Source organism: Scophthalmus maximus, chromosome 5 (assembly GCF_022379125.1).
Source record: "Scophthalmus maximus strain ysfricsl-2021 chromosome 5, ASM2237912v1, whole genome shotgun sequence".
Taxonomy (NCBI): Eukaryota; Metazoa; Chordata; class Actinopteri; order Pleuronectiformes; family Scophthalmidae; genus Scophthalmus; species Scophthalmus maximus.
Window position 1 is genome coordinate 24094817 of NC_061519.1, and position 20599 is coordinate 24115415.

The 20599-nt window shown below is 45.1% G+C and overlaps 2 protein-coding genes and 1 long non-coding RNA gene across 5 annotated transcripts; 2 read left to right on the forward strand and 1 right to left on the reverse strand.

Annotated features, from left to right (window-relative positions):
- Positions 1-5729: 5729 nt before the first annotated feature.
- myadmb (myeloid associated differentiation marker b) lies at positions 5730-16704 on the reverse strand. Of its 3 annotated transcripts, none has more exons than XM_035633856.2 (2): positions 16575-16704; positions 5730-8279 (listed from the first exon to the last, which is right to left on the reverse strand). In XM_035633856.2, the coding sequence occupies exon 2, from the start codon at positions 8192-8194 to the stop codon at positions 7313-7315; it is 882 nt and encodes a 293-aa protein (XP_035489749.1). In that variant the 5' UTR covers positions 8195-8279; positions 16575-16704; the 3' UTR covers positions 5730-7312. The 3 variants fall into 3 exon arrangements, with proteins under 3 accessions (XP_035489749.1, XP_035489748.1, XP_035489747.1); XM_035633855.2 differs by lacking the exon at positions 16575-16704 and adding an exon at positions 12264-12418; XM_035633854.2 differs by lacking the exon at positions 16575-16704 and adding an exon at positions 8546-8694.
- LOC118310701 lies at positions 10150-12662 on the forward strand. Its single transcript, XR_004793826.2, has 2 exons — positions 10150-10282; positions 12013-12662. It is a non-coding gene; the product is annotated as an uncharacterized LOC118310701 (long non-coding RNA).
- Positions 15646-20409, forward strand: pex19 (peroxisomal biogenesis factor 19). Its single transcript, XM_035633865.2, has 8 exons — positions 15646-15802; positions 17052-17143; positions 17284-17446; positions 17550-17635; positions 17721-17894; positions 17983-18153; positions 18258-18302; positions 18762-20409. The coding sequence occupies exons 1-8, from the start codon at positions 15739-15741 to the stop codon at positions 18846-18848; spliced, it is 882 nt and encodes a 293-aa protein (XP_035489758.1). The 5' UTR covers positions 15646-15738; the 3' UTR covers positions 18849-20409.
- Positions 20410-20599: the final 190 nt, after the last annotated feature.

Genomic DNA, 20599 nt, shown 5'->3' on the forward strand with positions numbered 1-20599 from the left:
AAAGGCTTTAGATGGTTAAATAAGATATGATAAAAGACACAGTATATTTTCTTTGTTTAAAGATGTGCAATTATTTCTGTATCCCCTGACAGTGTCTGTATTTTAAGATCCGTTCTGCAGTGCCCATTTCTCTTGGGATCCCCTGGCAGTGATTTCTGAATATCTAAATGTTCGTTCAGAAAGATTTCGGCGACCAATATCTTACAGAAACTTGATCTCATGTCCGTAGATTGTTCTGTGGCTCGCGTAAAAGTTCAAGTGTTGAGACAAAAAGGATAGTTGTCCCCCGTGAGGGGACGACGTGACCAGGCTGCGACTGTTAACGCTGTTTGACAGGTTTGTATGAGCAATAGTTTGTTAGATCCTCTCGAAGGGAAGCAGAGTGGGTATCGTCCTGAAGAACACCGCCACCTGCGGGGACGCGGGACCGGGGCGCCTTCGACTGTCCTAAATCAGCAGCTGTTTGAGATATTCGTCTTTCTGCTGTAAAACTTCACAGGTCCGATGTTCTTCTGTTTGTGCTTTCTCCAAGAAAGGAGTGTGGCTCCAAGACATATCCACAAAAAAAGTCTTTCATTATTCCAAAAAACAAGGACGGCAATGAAAACGCACCCAACCTAACCTAAAAGGACGTTTACGTAGCATTCTGTTTTCTCGACAGGTTTATGGGTCTATATGCTTCGCCACCACCATAAATGGGAATGTTGGGAGGTTGAGACCAAAACAGACTTGAAGATTAAAGGGGGAGATGTCGTTGGTGAGGACGAGCTTTAAAAGATGAGCTTAGCGGTGGGAATCTGAGGCCGTAACTCCTCCATGACATTGACATTTTCCACCTCCAGCTCCTACTTCTCTCTCTGGCTGCGGTTCGGGGAAGTTCGCGAGACACATGGCGAGTTCAGTTGGGAGCCTCCGTGACCGCCCCGCGAGGCTTCGGCGCCGCGAGTCACGCTCAGCCATTCATACGGCGCTTCTCCATCATGCAGCGACCCTCAAGGCGCAGACTGAAGGACCAACCACCGATCTTTAGATAAGTGAGCGACAGCCGCTCGTGGCAAAAGGAAAGGAACGGGAAGCTCCTTTGCAAACTAATGACCAAACTTCACGAACAGCGAAGGGGGGGGGGGGGGTGTTTGCTTGTGCCTGACAACAGCACAAAGGAACACCACATCTAAAACCCTTGGGCATTAATATAGTGTCTTGCACTAGATTTAGGGAATTTGCTCCCATTGGGCCACAAGGGCCTTGGTGTCGTGCGGGGCGGCGATGGAAGGTGACGGACCAGGTTTGACGTTCCACTTCATCCCCAAGGTGTTGCACTGAAGTTCAGGGTTCGGGTTTGTCTGACGGGAGACGGACGTCGCCGCAGAGTTAGAAGCAAAGCCAGAATCAAAGTTCGCACATACTCTTGGCCATTTTAATGTAAGTAAAGTAAAGTGTAGTTTGGATGATTCTCATATACTAGTTATTAATGCTTGAAAGTAGTTGATTCTTTGATGGGCTCTCTTGGACTGTCTTATTGCAGCTCTGAGAAACACTCAACTTTGTCATGTTACCATCTGTAAGCATAGTTTCCCAGCCTATGAATAGACCAGCAAGGTCACGCTGACTTCAAACAAGGAAATGACGTACTAAATATTAAATCAAGAGATTTACTGCGCCGACAAATCCTGTTTTGAACGCTTTTTTTTTTTTTTTCCCCCGTACCTAGGTTTGACCACCTTTATCCTGCCGGATGACTCCCACTGGTCCCTGACGTCGTCATTTCTCGCTTTTCGCATGGAGGAACACATTGTTCCCCTCCATCCACATATTGAAACATGAAATCACTCCCACGTTCACCAGGGGGAGGTAGAAGCTCAAACATAAGACAGAGAGACCTAGGGGAGGGTCGGTCTGACTGACACATCCAGGTTCAGACAACAGCTGCTCGCATTCGGTATAGTTAAAGACCATTATGTCAAAACCGAGCCACAGTCACCGGAAAGCCCGAGTCCCAGGCGAGCAGACTAACTATAGGATGGCGGAGGCGTGTGGAAGCAGGGCTGCTGGTGCAGAACGTGAACAGACTCAAACTGACACGGCTCGTGTTCAGAGGAAGCTGCATCCGTTTCCCAGCGCCTGAGAAGCTCACAAATGGGTTTGTCTTAGACTGTGCAAAAGAGAGTCACGCAAACCAGGAGCGAGCATGTGCTTTCATCAGGGGGTCACGTACGCCTGAGGCCGGGCGCCGTGTCTAGTCGTCAAAACCCCTGCGCCGCGCACATGACCCCTCCCCAGTCAAACCACACCACGTTTCTTCACACTGATCAGCACTTCCCACCGTGAATGGACCGAACTATATTGTCCGAGGTTCCTCTTTCCGACATGCAGACACAGGGATGATCGTTTGCTGGTGCTACGGTCGTCCCCTCGAGTGACGCCGTGCCCAGATTGGTCACCGTGTTCCCACTTGAATTTTTTAAAAAAATGACCCAATTCCTCGTGGGAACTGTTCAGACGAGTCTTCTCAGGCACCAGGCGAGGTCATCTCATCTATGGCGAGACGAAAACAATCATCGAGCAGCTCACGTCTCTGTGGAGGTGTCGTGGACGCGGGGAGGTGTCGACATTACTCTAAACTAAATCCACTGCAGAGACCGGGGACGGGCCGAACACTGTGAACCCGTTGACCTGTGGAGCGAACCGGAAGTCTCCTCAACGTTATAATATACCTTACAGTAAATACTTCTGCTTAAGACCTCCACGGTTTTCCGTCTTCCTTATTCAGCATCCACCCCATCGACTATTCCATTTTAGCTGATAAATTATTCCATTTCAATATTGAGGTTACAGTCGACGATTGGTAATGTAATGTAGGAGTTGCAAAGACCCAATGACGGAGGCAAATGATGAGGCCAGTGGGGGTTTCAAACATTTTCCTCCGCCTTCTGACGGAAAACTCTCAATACTAAATGTCCAACGTATGAAGCGTACAATCCAATCAAACATGAACTCCCGTTTTTCTGAAAAAACGCCAGCAAACCTGTTGCAGCTGGTGAACCTCAGGTCCGAGGTTGTGGATGCCAGAAGGGGGCGGGTGTGTCCACGGCAACTCTTCGGGGTGAACACGCTAAAGTACATCTGAAGGCCGCAATAGTCCCCGCGTTCCCCAGTTCGTCCAGTTACCCCCCGTCACCTGAGGCTTCCGTTCAGCTTCCTCTGTGTTTCCCTGAACCTGTTGAGTTTGGATCGGCTGTCCAAAGTTCCTCATTGCGTCGGAACCACACTTTGAACTGAGGCAGCGAGCTGCAGCACAGCCACGGGTCAGTGTGAGGTCAAAAGGAAACGGTATTACTTCACATGTCACGACGACAAACGGCTTTGCACAGCTGTTTGTCGTCGTGACTCACGGGTCGGAAAGAGACGGGGCCAGAGATCGGACTGGGGCCTTTTCCAAGCACTCGGCACATCTGTGCGTCCGTGGTAACCACGGTTGTGTGTCCTGTGTTGTCATTCGAGTGCCCGTTGTTCCACACGCTCTCTTGGCAGCGTTGAGAACAACACATCCGCTTCAAGAGTGGAAACACACCATGATGTGTGTGTGTGTGTGTGTGTGTGTGTGTGTGTGTGTGTGTGTGAGACAGAGTTCATTCTGTGGCCTCTTTCATTTTAGATTCCACCAAGCTATTGTTGAGCGGATTATCTTTAAACTCTTTGTTCTGTTCATGGCTCGTGGTGGGAAGGCCAAGATTAGTAGCTCAAGGAGAGAAGGAAGACCCGTCCCCGCTGTGTGTGACGGTGCATAACAGGAGCAACGCTTGTGGGAGACGACGTAAAAACCAACAAGAGGTTCAGTTTACTTTTAAGCAGCCAGGGAGAAAGGCAGACAGCAAACGATTTTCACTGTGACAGGGAAACTCTGAAAGATGGGATCCTGTCTTGACTCAGCTAAAGTGGTTCGCAGCACATGAATAAGTACTGTACCTACTGTATATACACAACCTAAAATCTTTCAACAATAAGCCACAACATACTGTCACATTTTGCACAAACATACGGGCTCATGAACGTCACCTGATCTCTGTGAAGGAGCCCATGATTTTTTTTCAATTCAAATTTCAATCTGCAACAGGTCTCGCACGACTCTACTTCCTAAATCTTACATCGTGTAAGAAGAGAAGAAAAAACACCAGTATGTGTGTCATTAATTAACTCCAACTTCAGCGGCTGGGTTTGCTGTCGGAACCACATTCCCATGGCAGGAGGCGCTTCCTTAAAAAAAAGGGAAAAGGCCTGACTACTGTCAGGAAGGGGAGGAGGTGTGGAAAGTTAAAAAAAAAAAAAAAAGAATGTGGTGAGCGATAAAGTAAACACCCGAGTATAAATAGTGTGTGCATTGAGCAGATGATGATTTATTGTCAGTTTACTTTCCGGTCAAACAAGCAGCTTGCTCTTGTTTGAACGAGAAATGGTATGAAGGTTTTTTAAAATGTACATATATATATATAAAAACTAACCATATATATATATATATATATATATATATATATATATATATATATATGGTTAGTTTGTTCAGTTCCAGTCAATTGGTCATTTCGGGCTTTTGAGTTTGGATGTTTTTTTTCCTGTGCTGCTATGACAACGGGAGAGGAGAGGGGCGGGGGAGTTTGAAGGGGGGGATGTGACGAGGGGTCAGTCTGCAGACTGCAATACAGGGGCGTGTTCTTTTTTTATATATACAATATACAATAGACAGTGTAAAAAAATGGACGCAGTGCCTGAAGCCTGCATTCCCTGGAATGACCAGCAGAGGGCGACTCCACTGGTTGTTGTTGTGTTTGAAAAAGTTGATGCAGATGAATTGCGAAGACGGGAGAGACCGTAGATGTCTTGAGCAGAAATATTCATCACGGGAGATAAAATGTCCGAGGGGATTTCTTGTTTCATACAAAGATCATAAAAGCGTCAGTGCACGATGTCTCTCTGTTTTTTTTAACTCTCAGAATCATGTCGTCATTAGACAGACATGGCGCCTTAGAATCAGGATGTTTTGACGCCCAGGGACGGTGACCTGACCTGCCAGAGATAAGACGACCTCGCACCGGTAAGGGGAGAGAATTTTCCACCACAGTAAACAGTTTATTGTCTCAATCGCAAGTTTCAACTCTTCTTCGATACAACATGATGTTCATCTTGTGAGTCTTTTCTCATTTAGAGTGAAATAGACCATGGAGCACGGTGGGGCGTGACTGGCAGCGGGTACAGTCCAATCGATGCATGGCTGCAGGTGTTGGGTCGACGTGCAGTCGACGAGCTCTCAGCCAGGGCTGTCCAACGGGTGAGGTCGCGGCGTGTCACCGCTTCGCCTCCATCTTCTCTCTCGCTCCTGCTGATCTGTGAACTTGTGGCCCTGCAAAGTTACATGTGTTTGTTGTTTGTTTTTTTTTAAATCATTCGCATTTTTATTAATGATAGGATTATTGATTGATATGGCTCACAGCATAATGGCAATGCCAATAGGCCGATGTCTAGCATGCCCACATTTGGTGCATGAAATACGCAGTAGAAGTATTTTCACACATTAAAATCCACCCAATAGTCTTTGAGGTATTTCCCTCAAAGTGGTGAACAGACCAACCAACGACTAGCGGCCTGCCTCGAGCCGCGCCCCAATACTGTGGTTAAATAACTCAAAACATATCTTTCATCAAACCAGAGCGATACAATAATACAAAACACACGTCTTGTTTACCATGCGGTTTTATTGAAACCCTGGGTGATGTTTTTATGTCTATACTTAACACTGATGTGGCAAGCACACATGAAACATGAACAGTGCAATACAAAAAAAGAGGAAAATTATGGAATATAACAACGACGCGAGAGGGAGAGGACCTTGTTCTCTTTCTCTGCACATTTCTTCTTGGTTTTTTTCTACAGCAGAACCAAACCCAAAGACCCGATCAACAACGTGTGACTTTAGTGATGTGAGTTTGGTGCTGCAGATGCATTGATATAAGGCGACTTTGAACACACAGAAAATACAAATATTAAGTGCACTTTTAAGCATACGCGTTGTTTTTTTAATCCACAATATGCATATGGTATACTATATATTCTGGCCATAAGATTGTAGCTAGCAGATGCCGATAACAGGAGAAAAAAAGCCAGCCCATAGCATTCATCTTAACATCATGTAAACTATTTTTGCACAACTTCAAGTCAAGTTAAAAAGAATATTGGAGCCGTGTAAAAGGCACTGCCGAAGGAAAGAACCGGGACAGCTGCACCGCGTCCTGTCAAACCATCGAGGCAATCCATGACTCAGATGAGAACAAATTGAAAAAAGAACAAAACAGAAATTTTACTTTCTTAGATTTCCAATTGTACGGCATTTCAATATTTTGGATCTGTACAGCTATTCACTTTTTCGTCTACGTCAAACAAATGCCCGTCAGTTATTTCATAGCCAATATCCAATTTAAGACAATCTCAGTGCGGGGCAATGACATATACATCATGCAAATTAAAACTATAAAATGAATACACCACCGTTTACTTTTGGTTTGTCATCGTTCGTCCTCACAGAACCATGTTTACGGGAACAAAGTATTTTGGGTTGTATCGCTGTTAAGAGTCCTGTTCTGGAGATTCTGTTCATATCTTAGTCAGACATCGCAAACGTCCCTGTATACATGACATGAGTATGATCGGCCATTAGAAGCGATAAAAAGGGTGATTTAACATCTTTGGTGATATCAGCATGCTCCAAGAAAACACATTCAGGTCTCTAATAATCAAGTTGACAGTCTGTTTAGGTCACAATGTTTGACATTTACATGTTCCCACACATGAAAAAAGAAGTTATTTAAGGGGAATATTGTTGTACGTGTAAACATGGCCATTGACCTCAACCTCTCTTAGCCCCCCCCCCCCCCCCCCCCCCCCCCCCCTCTCTCTCTCTACGGTCAGATTACTGGCAGTATGCTTCACACAAAATAAAATTTTCGCACGTCTGCGAGTGGGTTTCGGGGCCAAAAAAGCGACGACAACAAAGCGTTAAGAGTCGGCTACGTGAACTCGTCTTTGAAAAGACCTGATGCCCCCTCATGTGACGCACCCTCGGCCGACCGTTACACAGCTACCGTGGGGACACTTCTTGATCTCGCAGCATTTCGTTCTACTAAATAAAAATTAAAAAATCAAAGTCTTTAATTTTTCAGAGCTGTTTGACGGACTTTAGAATAAAAAAAAATTTATTTAAAAAAAGCCAACAAATTCTATTTGATTTGGAGCATACTGCTGGCCTGACATCCCGTCTCTCTCCTCAGGCGCTGACGAACACCAGGCGGGTGGAGTAGACCAGGTCGATGAGGTACAGGATGAAGTTGAGGCCGGTGAGCACGGACACGGCTATGAGCTTGTCCCATATACACAGCCCCAGCGCGTTGGAGCAATTGTACGGCCTCTGTTTTGTTCCGCCGTGCTTGGGGTCAAAGTTGAAGATGGGCCAGATGATGGTCGCCGACAGATAGAGAACCACGGCCAGCAGGGCGTAGGCCGACAGGAAGCGGGCGAACGGGAAGGGGAGGCAGCCGGTGCACTCGCCGATGCAGAGCAGGATGATGGCCGCCGACAGGATGAAGCAGATGCAGTAGACGGACATGCAGTACTTGAGCGCATCGTGGCGGTCGTACAGCACCGGGTCGCTGATGAAGACAAAGATGATGCAGGCCACGAAGGTCTCGCAGACTTTCAGCAGGCCGGGGGCCGTGGCCATGTAGCCGGCCACCTCGCCCGGACGCGCCTTGCTGATGCTCACTTCGCTGATGTAGGCGATGGTGGCCAGGCAGGAGAAGACGGTCGACACGATGCGGAAGTCGCGGACGTCGCTGGGGCCCGTGGACCCCTTGAGGAAGTAGAGGGGGAAGATGATGGAGGCGGACAGGCAGAGCAGCGCGGAGTAGCAGGCGAACGTGATGGGGAAGTTCTTCCAGGAGACGGGGGCTCGGGCCTGCAGGCCGAACAGCTCCACCAGGACGACGAGCAGGGTCCCGGCGAAGCTGAAGGCCCAGCAGAAGATGCACCAGTCTCCGGTGCCGTGGTGGAGTCTGCCGCCGTGCACCGCCACGGAGAAGGCCACGCAGGCGAAGACCATGGCTGCCAGCCGCGTCCACAGGAGCGGACTGGAGTGGAGGACTATGGCCATGATGGGAGACGGAGTGGGTGACGAGAGACTCTTTTTCTTCCTTTCCTTTTGGGGCGTCACCTTCCTCAGATGCGTACAGACAGAACTGCAAGGAGAAAAAGGACAACGAAGAGAGTCAGCGCGGCACATTTCACGGTGTAATGTCGTTTCTGCTGAGGTGCAATGTGCGGCCACGTGAGGGCAACAGCTTGCAATTCGAACGGGCCGCGTACTCCTACACACCACGGTCCGGCCAAACAATGGCGTTATTGTATTTCGATGAGAGGCTGAAACAAGTGAAACCCACGAAAACACAATTTCTAACCGCAAATAATGACTGCACTGTGATCGCACTCGCCGCAGCACATTTACATCTGGTAAACACTCCGTCCCCTGTTTCCCCCGTCTGGCGAGTTTCGTCCCCGAGTTCCCATCAAGACTCCAGACTTCTTTATTATCGACAGCATTCCTGCGCTGAGTGCAGACCGCTCCGCTCTGACATTCCTCCGCGCTCGAGGCCTCGTCGGCGGGCGTGGCGCCGCAGCCTCCACTCACGCCCATAAATGCGTCTGTCGTCGCGCTCTAAAAATGACCCTCCTCGCTTGCTCCACGCCGGAGGGGGGGCCGGGGGGCCTCGTCCACACTGCACAGAGAAACTGGAATCTCAACAGGCCTTTTAAAATGTGACGCGGCTCGACCTTGAATTCTGACCTTTGTCACAGAAACAGACCCGTGAGTCTATTTCATCTCATTTATTTTTTACTGCCTATTAATTCAACTTTTCATTCTTCGGTGAAGGATTTTTTAGCTTCCGTCTCAAGTTACACAGTCGACCCTTTTGGAGCTCACACTGGAAAATGTTTTTTTCCGCTTTGTGAGATGAGAGCGAGCGTCGACGTCACACATTACCAAGGGCCAAAAAGTAACACTGAGAGAGAGAGAGAGCGTCCAGTCCTGAAACCAAGCACTCTGGTGATACTAAAATATTTGAATCATTAATGGATGACCCCCCCCTTGGGTTCCGTTCATCTATTAATGGTCGACCTCCGTCAGACATCCACAGTCACGCGAAGTCGTCTGAAAGATTTTAGCTGCTGTTAAAAAAAATTGTGACAAAATGACGCCAAACTCAACTTTTATTTTGATGACACGCTTTCAGATCTTGGTGGGAGGGCGGCAGAGGCTATGTAAGGGGAGAAGAAAGGTAAAAAGAGGGGGTGTGGGGTGGGGGTAGGGTGAAAGATGGATATACTGTACATGGATGATAACAAAGTAATCTTGGGGGGATTGCAAGGACCAAGGTAATGGATACTGCAGATCCCACAGGTAGTGAGACGTGTGGGGGAATGAGTACTGAAAAACAAAATGATACTTCTGCAGCACGTGTGTGTGCGCGTGTGTGTGTGTGTGTGTGTGTGTGTGTGTGCGTGAACAAGGCCTGATGAGGAAGAGTGTTCCTCAATGATGTGACCGTTCACTTTATTTCACACTTGTACAGTGTATGTCTGCACGAATGGCAAAGTCGAGGGCAGAGGGGGCAGCGCCCTGGGGTTCAAAGGTCAACGTCAGCGATGACGTGATCTCTGAGATCTAGAGATGCGACTGTCTACATGGAGGGGGGCCCGTCTCTCGGGGTCCGAGCGACTGAGACTGAATTCTCTGACATCAAACAAATGGTTTTTCTTGGCCACCGAACAAGACGGACATTTTCACAGTGCAGGAACACCCCGACCACACAGTCCGTCCTCCCGCCCTCTCCCCCCTGACCCCCCGCCGCCCACTTGGCTCCGCGTGCGCTGCACTATCTGTTCCCGGTTTGCTCTGGCAGTCAGTTATAAACAAGGAGAAAAGACCGGTTTACATTAGGCCCATTAAACACCTATGAAAAACCACCGAGGCCGGGGAGGGGGGGGGGAAATGCTGGGCCGCGGGCGAGGAATGGGAAAAAACCCCCCCCCTGCAAACCCTGAAACTCCTTCAGGATGACTCACCCGGAGCCCAGAGGGAGGGAGAGGAGTGAGAAGAGGGAGGGACACGGGGGAAGCCCTGTGCCTCGGCCGCTGGACGACACACAGTTTAAACACAGTGATGGAGTGGAATAGCAAACGGGTGAGTCACCGCCGGGCCCCGCTCTTTCACCACTCGTCTCTCTCCCCTCCTCCCTTGTTCCGTGTAAGATTTTCCGAACGTGCTGATGTGTTCCAGATGTGCTGCAGTCTGGCCGCTGCTGAACAACTGGCAACTTTGTCATATTTGCCAAGTCCTCTGCTTTCCTCGCCCCTCTTTTCCTTCGCTTCCTTCCCTCCTCGCAGTTTCTTTTGGTGACTACTCCCTCTCTTTTCCATCAGTCGCCCCCCCCCCAGCTCAATACTCCCACTCCAGCGTTAAAGTCAGGGTACCAATTATGCCTCGCGTAAACCACTCAAAATAAACGTAAACGGAGGGTCGTAATGGAAAAATCTATCGCGCCACTGTGCTGCCGCCATTACTGTGCTGCTTATGGAATCGAGTCAGGAAAGAAATGGGGCGGTGGGGGGGGGGAGACAAGAAGAAACAAGAGCTCATTGTGGAAAATGAGAGTCTTTTCGCGGCACAACCATGGAAAACACGACAGGGTCACACAAACGGGGGGCACCTCCCCACAGGGAAGAGTCGCTGAAAATAGGTTCACACATCACGGCCTGCAGCAGGACAGCAAACAGGATGTGACTCCATCGCGCCCCTTTGCACAGTCACTCAAACAGCACGCACACACACACACACACACACACGCGCATCATGAGACCGAGATGTTCGGGGAAACAAGTGTTTGTCTCAGGCCGAGCGGTCTTGTGCGCTTGTTTGGTTGTCATGATGACACAACATCACTAACTCGATTTCACCCATAATCCACTTACGAGGGGACGCATGGGTCGAAGCACAAGATGGGCTCTGTTGGCAGACCATCTCGATCTGTGTGTGTGTGTGTGTGTGTGTGTGTGTGTGTGTGTGTGTGAGTCTGTGTGTGTGTGTGTTCGTGAAGGATTTGTAGCTTAAGTTTATTAAGTTTCGACTATTGTGTGTTTTCCGAAGGCTGCGGCAAAAACATCCCCTTTTCACCCTTTTTTGACCTTTTTCAGACCAAAAGAAATCCCAAATATTCAGCATTTTCCCTGAATCTCTGAGCTGCTGATGACACACACACACACACACACCCCTGATTGATTTGTAAGGGGCTTTTTTTCGAGGCAGACTGACTCACGGAGAGTGAAACTTGACACAGCTCCTGAGTGGAGCTTGTCGGTGATAGTAGAAGAAAAATGATGAAATCAGCGTCGTCACAAGTGACACAAGGCAAATAAAAAAAAACAAGGGATAGTAACTGTCCCCAATGAAGCCTGACAGCTGATGTTCTAGGTTCTTGCAGCGGTTCATTCATTGACAGTGGGGGTGGGTGTGCCGCCTGCCGCACCCTGCTCCCACCACACACACACACACACACACACACACACACACACACACACACACACACACACACCACACACACACACACCACACCACACCACACCACACACACACACACACACACACACACACACCACACCACCACACCAAACTGCAGCTTTCTAAACACAAACTGACACAAACACAATTTTGTCGACGACACCAACTTGTGAAAACACCACGCAGTTGTTGAGTGTCTCAGACTTACACACCACGGAAATATTATTGTAGAGCATACTTTTGTAATATTATTATCATTATAAAAGCATAATAAAGTTGCTATAAACTCACTTAGGAGCAACTTTTGGAAGTTTTTCTCCAACTCTCATCTCCTTTTTCTTATTTTTTTATTATAGGCACCTTCTCAACGATGTCAGAAGAAATGCTCTTTTTTCCAACATGTAAAAAAACGATAAACCCTCTCTCGCTGCTGAGGGAATGACTTCTGATGCTATCACTCGTTTCCCCCCAGCAGCTGCGCAGGTACAAGCAAGATGCAACAAGTTGCCGCGGAGGACATTTTCCTTGCACAAGCAGACAGAAGCTCCCAATATAAGAGCCGCAGGAGCACCACAGTTCATCCGGAACCATCCACCGGTCTGGTTACCTTGTGAGTGTCTCTTTGCCCGCAGCTGCTGTCTGTTCTCCGGGACGTCCAGCGGCAGAGAGTCGTAGGTTTGCGTCTCCTCAGCTCACTGACTGGATTAACTACAGCAGCTCGGAGGAGCGGCTCCCCGCCCAGCAAACCAAATTAGGCATCAAATGTCTGCACCGTTATGTCGGACTTCCCTTACTCCTCCTCCTCCTCCCTGCTACTACACCCCCGGTGTGTAGTGCTGTGCTGCAGATGATCATCACTCTTTCACAATCTTCTTTATGGATTGTATACACGTTCACCGTGTGGCAGGAAGGGAACTTTCATGAATCTGAAGTTAACGTCGTTATTTTAATAAATCTGTCCTGTGTGTGAAGAACCACACAAGAGGACTTTATCTTTATGAATGAACATATGGAGTTAACTTTATCTTGGTGATGGAACAGTAAAGTTGATAGTACAGAGCTGCAACTGATAATCGATTGATCGCTTAGTGATCGATTACTAAATTGTCGCCAACTGTTTTGATAATCGATTAATCGGTTCAAGTTCTAGTTTTATGAAGAAAAAAAGGCAATATTTTGTGATTTCATCTTCTTAAATGTGAATATTTTCTGGTTTCTTTGCTGCTCTGTGACAGTAAAACTAAATATCTTTGGTGTGTGGACAAGACGAAACATCATCGTGGAATTTTGGGAAACATGATCAACATTTTTCACCATTTAATGGACCAAACAGCTAATCGATTAATCGAGAAAATAATCGACAGATTAATCGATTATTAAAAGAATCGTTAGTTGCAGCCCTAGCTAATAGTCAGGGCCGGCTCCTGTGAGGAGCGTGTGCCAAGATTATTTGTATATGTTACTTGGCAACCGCAGCGGTTGCCCCTGACAACCATATTTATTGACTGAGAGTTGTAAAGTGACATGTTTCCTGGCTGTTACAAAAGAAAAAACCCCCAACCAACTGAAACTTGTCAAGGGAGAGAAATTTGCTTTCACATGCACATTCTTACAAGATTGCTTTCATTTGTTTAAACTGCTCAAGTTTCATTCCACCATTACAATCTAAGGGTGGGCTATACTGCCACAGACTGGACTGGTACACTGTGTGTGTTTGTGTCAAAAAAAAGAAAGAACAAGATTCTATTCTATTCTATTATCGAGCATGTGTTAGTAAAAACGTTACTTAAAATCATAATGTATTTGAGACAATAATTCATAAGTATGAATGGTTTAGCATCTCAATGGTTTTTAGTCTCAAAAAACAGTTTATGCACTGTATTAATTTTAGTAAAGGAAGAAGGACAAACAAAGAGAAAATACTAATATTCAAAGTAAAAGTCCTGTATTCATAATTATGAGTAAAAAAAAAATGGACATAAACCCTGAGCATAAATGAAATAGATGAAAACAGACCTCAAACTAAAATATAAGATGTGGAAAACACTTTCAAATCCCCATATTTAGCATTTATATGTTAAAAAAAATTAAAATGCTCATAACACATTATAATATAGTTGTAGGCAGCTATGGGGATATTTGTAAAGAGTTTATTAATGCTATCCCATGGAGACACGTATATTTGATATTATTACACGTTCCAGCTCAATAGGAGCTATAGTTGTGGACTATGAACATTTCAGGTTGTGTTCAGGTTGAGTGGGACACTACAGCTTGTGGACGGCTCGCTGTGTGTGAGTGTTGACCGCCACTCACAACAACTGCTCTTGTGTTATTGCTAAATGCCCTGTGGACCATATACAGACTGGACTGGTGAAAAGTAGCAGCTGTGCTATTAGTTTAAAAACTGTCTCAGCCCAGAAACAATTCATAGTTGAGCAGCATTCATGTTCAGAAGTGATTCAGAAGGAAAACAATAACCTAAATTCTGAGTCCCTATAGCAACGAGTCAATGAATCAAAACACAAAGAGAGTAATGATGATATGACTAAGGCAAAGTATGTGAAAGTACAGTGGTAGTTCATGTTTGTATTATTTATACTTTAGGATATGACATGCATGCTGCCAGGATGAGGAAAACGAGAAGTGAAAGAGTAGATGGGAAAAAATTACAGATAATTATATATATATATATATATATATATATATATATATATATATATATATATGGCTGTAAACGCTGAAGTAGAGTGTTATCAAGTCTTATATCATAATTAAGAAATCAGCAGCTGGTTGAATGTTATTCTAGTGACTGTCTACTGTCTTTTTGTGTAGTTTTTACCACTGCCACCAGATGTCGCCAGTCGCGAACACTCTAACAACATCAGAAGTGTTCTCCTGTTCAGTTGACATTTCCCCAAAAATTTGCAGTAAAGTTTGGGATAATTTGATAGATTATTTTGTCCCCAGTAAAATTAAAGAGAGTCCTTTTAAAATATTACACTATCCATACAATACATTTTCTCATATATTTTAAACTTGTACTCATCCAAGTAAATGTTGGACTCAAATCTCTTTATTAGTCTGGGAAACATATAAACTCTTGGTCCTCATCAAGGACGATTTGGTTTTATATTTTTAAGTCGAGTCTGACTAATTAAGTTAATAACGAGATATAATTGCTGATATAACCTCCTAAGAAATGTTATGGAAAACATTGCTTGATAGATGAGTTATTCTTTTTTTCTTCTTTTGCCTTATTGATATCTGTAAACATAATTTCTGCATGTATTGTTTGGGGGCATAATGTAAGTGTATATATATATATATATATATTTAAATAATAAGTTAAATAAATATTCTAGCAAAATTCTTCATTCACAAATGTAAATTTTAGGAAAACAAACATTAATTTTTTTCCTTAAAGATGTGGAACAATATTTAAAACTATTAATCTATCTGATTACAAAAAGTCATCTTTAAACCAGTGCTGTTGTTTTTTATTGATTATTATTATCATTATTATTATTTTTGTCTCGATCCGGTGTGTGTGTGTGTGTGTGTGTGTGTGTGTGTGTATATGCGTATATGATTATGATACATCCATGGTCTCAATAGGAGGTTCAATTTTCATTATCTTTGAGGTTTTTTTTATCTATGTATATTATTTTATTATAATTTTACAACTGATCGTTTGTAATACTGTGGGAATTTTGAGCCATATTGTTTGTATATGGATTTTGTTAAATTAAAATTAAAGACTTACATTGGCGGCGCCATTTTGGTCATTACGCTAAAAGGATTTCGTCAGCAGCGGTGCTTCCATTGCACACTCTTCTGTCAGTCATCTGTTAAACCCGCCCCATTTCATAAGAAAACGGTTGTGATTGGCTCAACCAGTTTCTGTGGGGACGAATGGGAGCAGCAGAAACCAGCGGTACAGTCACCGAGAGCGAATAATAAACCCGAGCTCTCCGATTGGTCCGGTCGGTTTCCACCACCGAGTGCCGAGTTTCCGCGACATTTTTCGTCAGTTTACGGAAAAAGCTGCTCAGCCGCTCAGCTGATCGGAGGAGAACATCATGGCGTCGGGAACAGGAGAGTCGTCCTCTGGACACGACGCAGACTTGGACGAGTTGTTGGACAGTAAGTCCTCACATGAACTCCACATGTCGCCGACATTAGCAACGGGTTGTTCTGGGTCTAACAGGGCCTCTGTGTGGCACCGGGACCCCCGCCTCCCTCTCGGTGTGGTTAGCTTGTGTGCTCGCACGTTCAGCCAAGCGGTTCGAACACAACATGTGTCTTTGCCCTTGAATCAATTTAAATGGGAGATGGTTCGATACACAGTTTGTCTGATGTAATAAAAACCAGACGATCCTTTCTGCACGTTGCTGCAACATGATGCAGTCGCCATGTGGCTGCGAGCAGCGGTGGAGGACGTAGTGATGCAACGGTTAACCGATTAATCGACCAACTAAATCAATCGCCAAGTATTTTGATTATCGATTAATCGTTTTTTTGGATTTTTATATATAGAAACGTTTTTTTCTTTTTGTGTCTTTGCTCCTCTATGAGAGTAAAACCAAATCTCTTTGTTGTGTGCGGACAAAACAAAACATCATCTTGGAGGTTTGGGGAAACACAATCGTCATTTTATGGACCAAACAACTAATCGATTAATGGAGAAAATAATCGACCGATTAATCGATAGTGAAAATAAATCTTTAGTTGCAGCCCTACTTTAAGTACATAGACCAATACATCAATATTTTAAAAACAACGACAACTTTGAACCCCCATTCTCTCACCAGTGATACATCATCTCATATTGCGTTGTTCATATTTGTGCATGATGTGCAAACATGCAGTGTTTTGCTGTTGTAGCTCGAGGTGGAGCCTGTAAGATAATATTTACCAGTTTCGTCCCTGAACAGCTTATCATCTGGAACCATCTGAGAAGTTTCTTTGGTAGAAGTTCTGTGGCAGACACGAGGAGGCAGTAGTTGATTCAACCGTACCAATGTGGAAAGTGAAGCCCTGATGGCTTCAACGAGGTGTCTCCTCACAGGAGGCAGGATTATTATGGACGAGGAGTTAAATATTAATCTTTCTACAACGCTCTAACTCCCATGCAGACAAACTGTTCAAGTCCACATCGGCGTGAGCGAGCGATCACCAAAAAAAACACGAAACGATAATAGTAGCAGTACTACAGTATATGGTCATGTTACTGTTTAGCTTTGGACATTGGAAAATCAATGGGAAAATTCACTGTCACGACTCGCTAGATGTTCCGAAATGGGAACTAGTAGATAATTAATAAATTCTCAAATTTGCCTGAATAACAGTTTGGTGACTGGCTTTTGTGTGTAATGTCGTCCCTTTCTTTCAGGTGCGTTGGATGACTTCGACAAGACACCGGCCCCCGCAGCCCCTGAACCTGCAGCGGATTCCTCCTCCTCCTCTAACAGTGGTGCAGAGAAGGTTTGTGCAAAAATAATGAAATGATCACACAAACACTGCTTTTCTTTTGACTGCACCTTCGCTTCTGGCTGGATTGCACTTGTCGATTGGTCGCTGCACGGGAATGAATATTGAGTTGTGTTCTCTGTTGCCCTTTGCAGCCTCCCCTCCTTGAGGACTGCAAGCTCTTTGACACTCTCTTTGAGGGAGAAATGGCTTCTCAAGCCAAGGATGAGTGGGAGAAGGCCATGACCGAGCTCGCCCAGGAGGAGCCGGAGCTACTGCAGCACTTCCAAAAGCTGTCAGAGGCGGCAGGCAAAGTTGGTAAGCTCCTCAATCTGCATTATTGTTGGTTTCCATATGTCTGCAGCCTGTTCGCTGTTTTTTGTTTGTGTAGCCTAAATTTTACCTGTGTATTTCTGTTCAGGCAGTGACACGGCCTCCCAACAAGAATTCACCTGTTGTCTTAAACAAACACTCTGCGGCCTGGCAAAGAACGCAGACAACCTACAGGTGGGTCAAATGAGAATTGCTTTTGTAAACCGCTGCAGTGCAATAATTAATCAATTTTCCGACCATTGTTGCTGTTTTCTTACAGTCAACAGGACTGGCTGGAGAGGATCTCGTCAAGGCTCTAGAAGGCCTGGGATTGGATGAGGGTGGCGAAAAAGGCGGCGAAGACGGAAACATCCTGCCAATCATGCAGTCAATCATGCAGAATCTTCTCTCGAAGGAAGTGCTTTATCCGTCTCTCAAGGAGATTACCACCAAGGTATACTATCATTTCAACAGCAAGTCGCCACATTCATTTTGTCCCCCCGTCAGTATTTGTAATAACTGTCCGTCACACGACCTCACAGTACCCGGAGTGGTTGGAGGCCAACAAGCCGAGCCTCAGTGCGGAGGACTACCAGCGCTACGAACAGCAGGCGAAAGTCATGGGCGAGATCTGTAAACGCTTCGAGAAGGAGGAAGAGGCGCCGGAGGATAAAGAGAGCACGTTCGAGGGCATTATGGACCTAATGCAACAGGTGAGACATTCTCCAGACGTGACTTCTTGGTCGTTCTTGGTTTTAAATACTAAATATTCTTTGCCTTGTTAAGAACGATACCATTTTTTTTTTTATTCTTACAGCTGCAAGACCTGGGCCAACCACCCAAAGAGCTAGCAGGTGATGCGGTAAGTTTCCACTTCTCCCAGTCAAAAAACAACAGTACTTTTTATTGTATTTGTCATTTATAGCCATAATTCCTAGTGTTTATTAAAAAAAGCTAAATTAGAAATTGTCTTGAATGTAGCACATTATCAGCAAAAATAGATTCAGAAAACTGTTCAGTGTTTAAAACACCAGGCAGGTATTTGTATTTTCAGTTAATCCAGTAAATTAAATATCTGACAAACAAAGTTACCAGACTGTAACAGTGAAAAGAATCATAAAAAAACAACCATATTGCCATTAAGCAATCTTCTTCAAATGTATTTCCCTTAAAGGTCCAATACACCCAGATATAATAAAGGAATAGCTATCAGTGTATACATGATATGGCAGTCGATTAATTTAATTTTTGTTATTGGTACTTAAAACAGAGACAATTTGCCCACACTTGTTATAGACATGCTTTTGTTCGTCTTCTCCAGCCGCCTGGATTCAACTTTGACATGGAGTCGCTCGTTCTCCCCGGAGGAACCGGGGCCGGGGTGGCGGAGCAGTGCTCCATCATGTGATGAGGTGGCGGTGGCGTAGTCCATCAGAAGCACTGGTGCCAAACGGTTCCTCTGTGTGTGAGTGTGTGTGTGTGTGTCAGCGATGAAGAAGGTCCGACGGGAGTGTGACCAGACTGTCGACATTGTTCTCCCCCCATGTAGGTGTGTGTGGATGGCAGGAACATCACCATGGGAACCAACAGGAACACACTTTCTTCTCTGCACACAAAACTTAGAACATTTTAACATACCAGCTTTAGTTTTTCCAGTGGTTGCTCCAGCTCCCTCACAGTTGATTTTAATAGCATTCCTTAAAAAAAGCTGCCGTTTACCTATATTGTTTTTACATGCAGTTTAGCCTCATGGTAAAATCTATCAAACCACTTCACGGGTATAAACTGTGCCTTTGCAGAATGACTTTAAGTTATTGTTTTAGGTCTCACAGTAAAAATGAATCTCTGCCATCATTCAGCTGAGCGTTTCAGATTAGGAGTTTTAAAGTTGTATGAATTTGCAAGATCATCCAAGTTAGCGGCCATTCTTAGGTATTTCCTTTTAACTTGGTAACACACTGTTTGTTTCTCTACAGGCTGCACAGGATATGACTAAACGAGTTAACGATTTATTAATGTGCAAAGAAACGGGGGAAAAAATGAGTGTACATTTGTTAATTATTCAAAGAAATTAAAAAGACTGAAGAGGATTGGACGCCGCGTGAGATGTCACCCAGCACTTTCTGCCAACTAATATAAAACGACACCCATTCTCTGAGTCTTAGTCCCCATTTTCAGATTAATCTGTTTGAAATGATTGAGATGTTGATGCCCGGATGCCTTTGCTGTGGTTGCAGTGATCATTATAGTGTAGAGTTACTGTGTACAAAGTGCTTCCCGTGTAATTTCCCAGTGTTTTTAATGTTCCAAGTGGTGTTTTTTTCTTCGGTATGGTGTCTCTGCTGGGAAAGAGAAACATATGAATGGTTTCAGGAGTGTTTACCACCATTATGTATGTCCTCTGTACCCTCCGTTAAAAGTACATACAGTTCCTTCCAGAAAAAAAGCAGAGTAATAAACATCATGAAACATGACTGTAATTCATGCAGATGCACGGATTTAGGACATCCACAGCCTGTTGTTAGCACATTTTGGCTGCAGTTGGTGGGTTTGTTTACTCCGGTGGCCAGTCCCCCCCCCCCCCCCCCCCCCCCCCCCCCGCTGCTATTGCCAGTGGACAAAAGTTCACCGCTGTCATTACACAGAGAGAAAGAGAGGTCCAGAAATCACACGACCATCAGCTCATCAATAACTATAATAAAAGGGGGTACCACTGTGAATGGATTCTGCCAGCCATGCACTGAAAAGAGATCAGATTTACATCGAACACAGTCGAGGGGAGGCTGCTGTGAAGGTCCATAAAGCCCTGTGGTGTGCATCATGAAGGGGGGGTGGGGGTGCAGCTATTCAACTCTCAGGGCAGATGCAAACATCCCCAGAGCAACGTTTAAAAAAAAATGCAGCCTGTAATTTGACTTTTGTTTCGTTTTTGTAAATATATATAATAAATGATATATTGCAAATCAAAATTTGTTTTGAATTATTATTATTAGTCATTGCTTTTATATTTGTGATAGTGAGTGGAAACATTTGACATTCTTGTACTATTATGAATTGTTCTATTATATGTGTCTGTTTCACCTTTCACTGACCTACAACTGTTTACCATAGTGACAAGGGACTCGGCAGCAGATGCGGTTTTATGTACAGAAACTATGA

What these genes read in the sequence shown, in the direction of transcription:
- myadmb (XM_035633854.2), bottom strand. Translation starts at nt 8,640, where the DNA reads ATGCTGTCGATAATAAAGAAGTCTGGAGTCTTGATGGGAACTCGGGGA. An exon ending in GGACGGAGTGTTTACCAGAT is followed by an intron (nt 8,280 to 8,545) that starts GTAAATGTGCTG and finishes TTCTCCTTGCAG; the next exon opens with TTCTGTCTGTACGCATCTGA.
- pex19 (XM_035633865.2), top strand. Translation starts at nt 15,739, where the DNA reads ATGGCGTCGGGAACAGGAGAGTCGTCCTCTGGACACGACGCAGACTTG. An exon ending in CTTGGACGAGTTGTTGGACA is followed by an intron (nt 15,803 to 17,051) that starts GTAAGTCCTCAC and finishes CCTTTCTTTCAG; the next exon opens with GTGCGTTGGATGACTTCGAC. An exon ending in CTAACAGTGGTGCAGAGAAG is followed by an intron (nt 17,144 to 17,283) that starts GTTTGTGCAAAA and finishes TGCCCTTTGCAG; the next exon opens with CCTCCCCTCCTTGAGGACTG.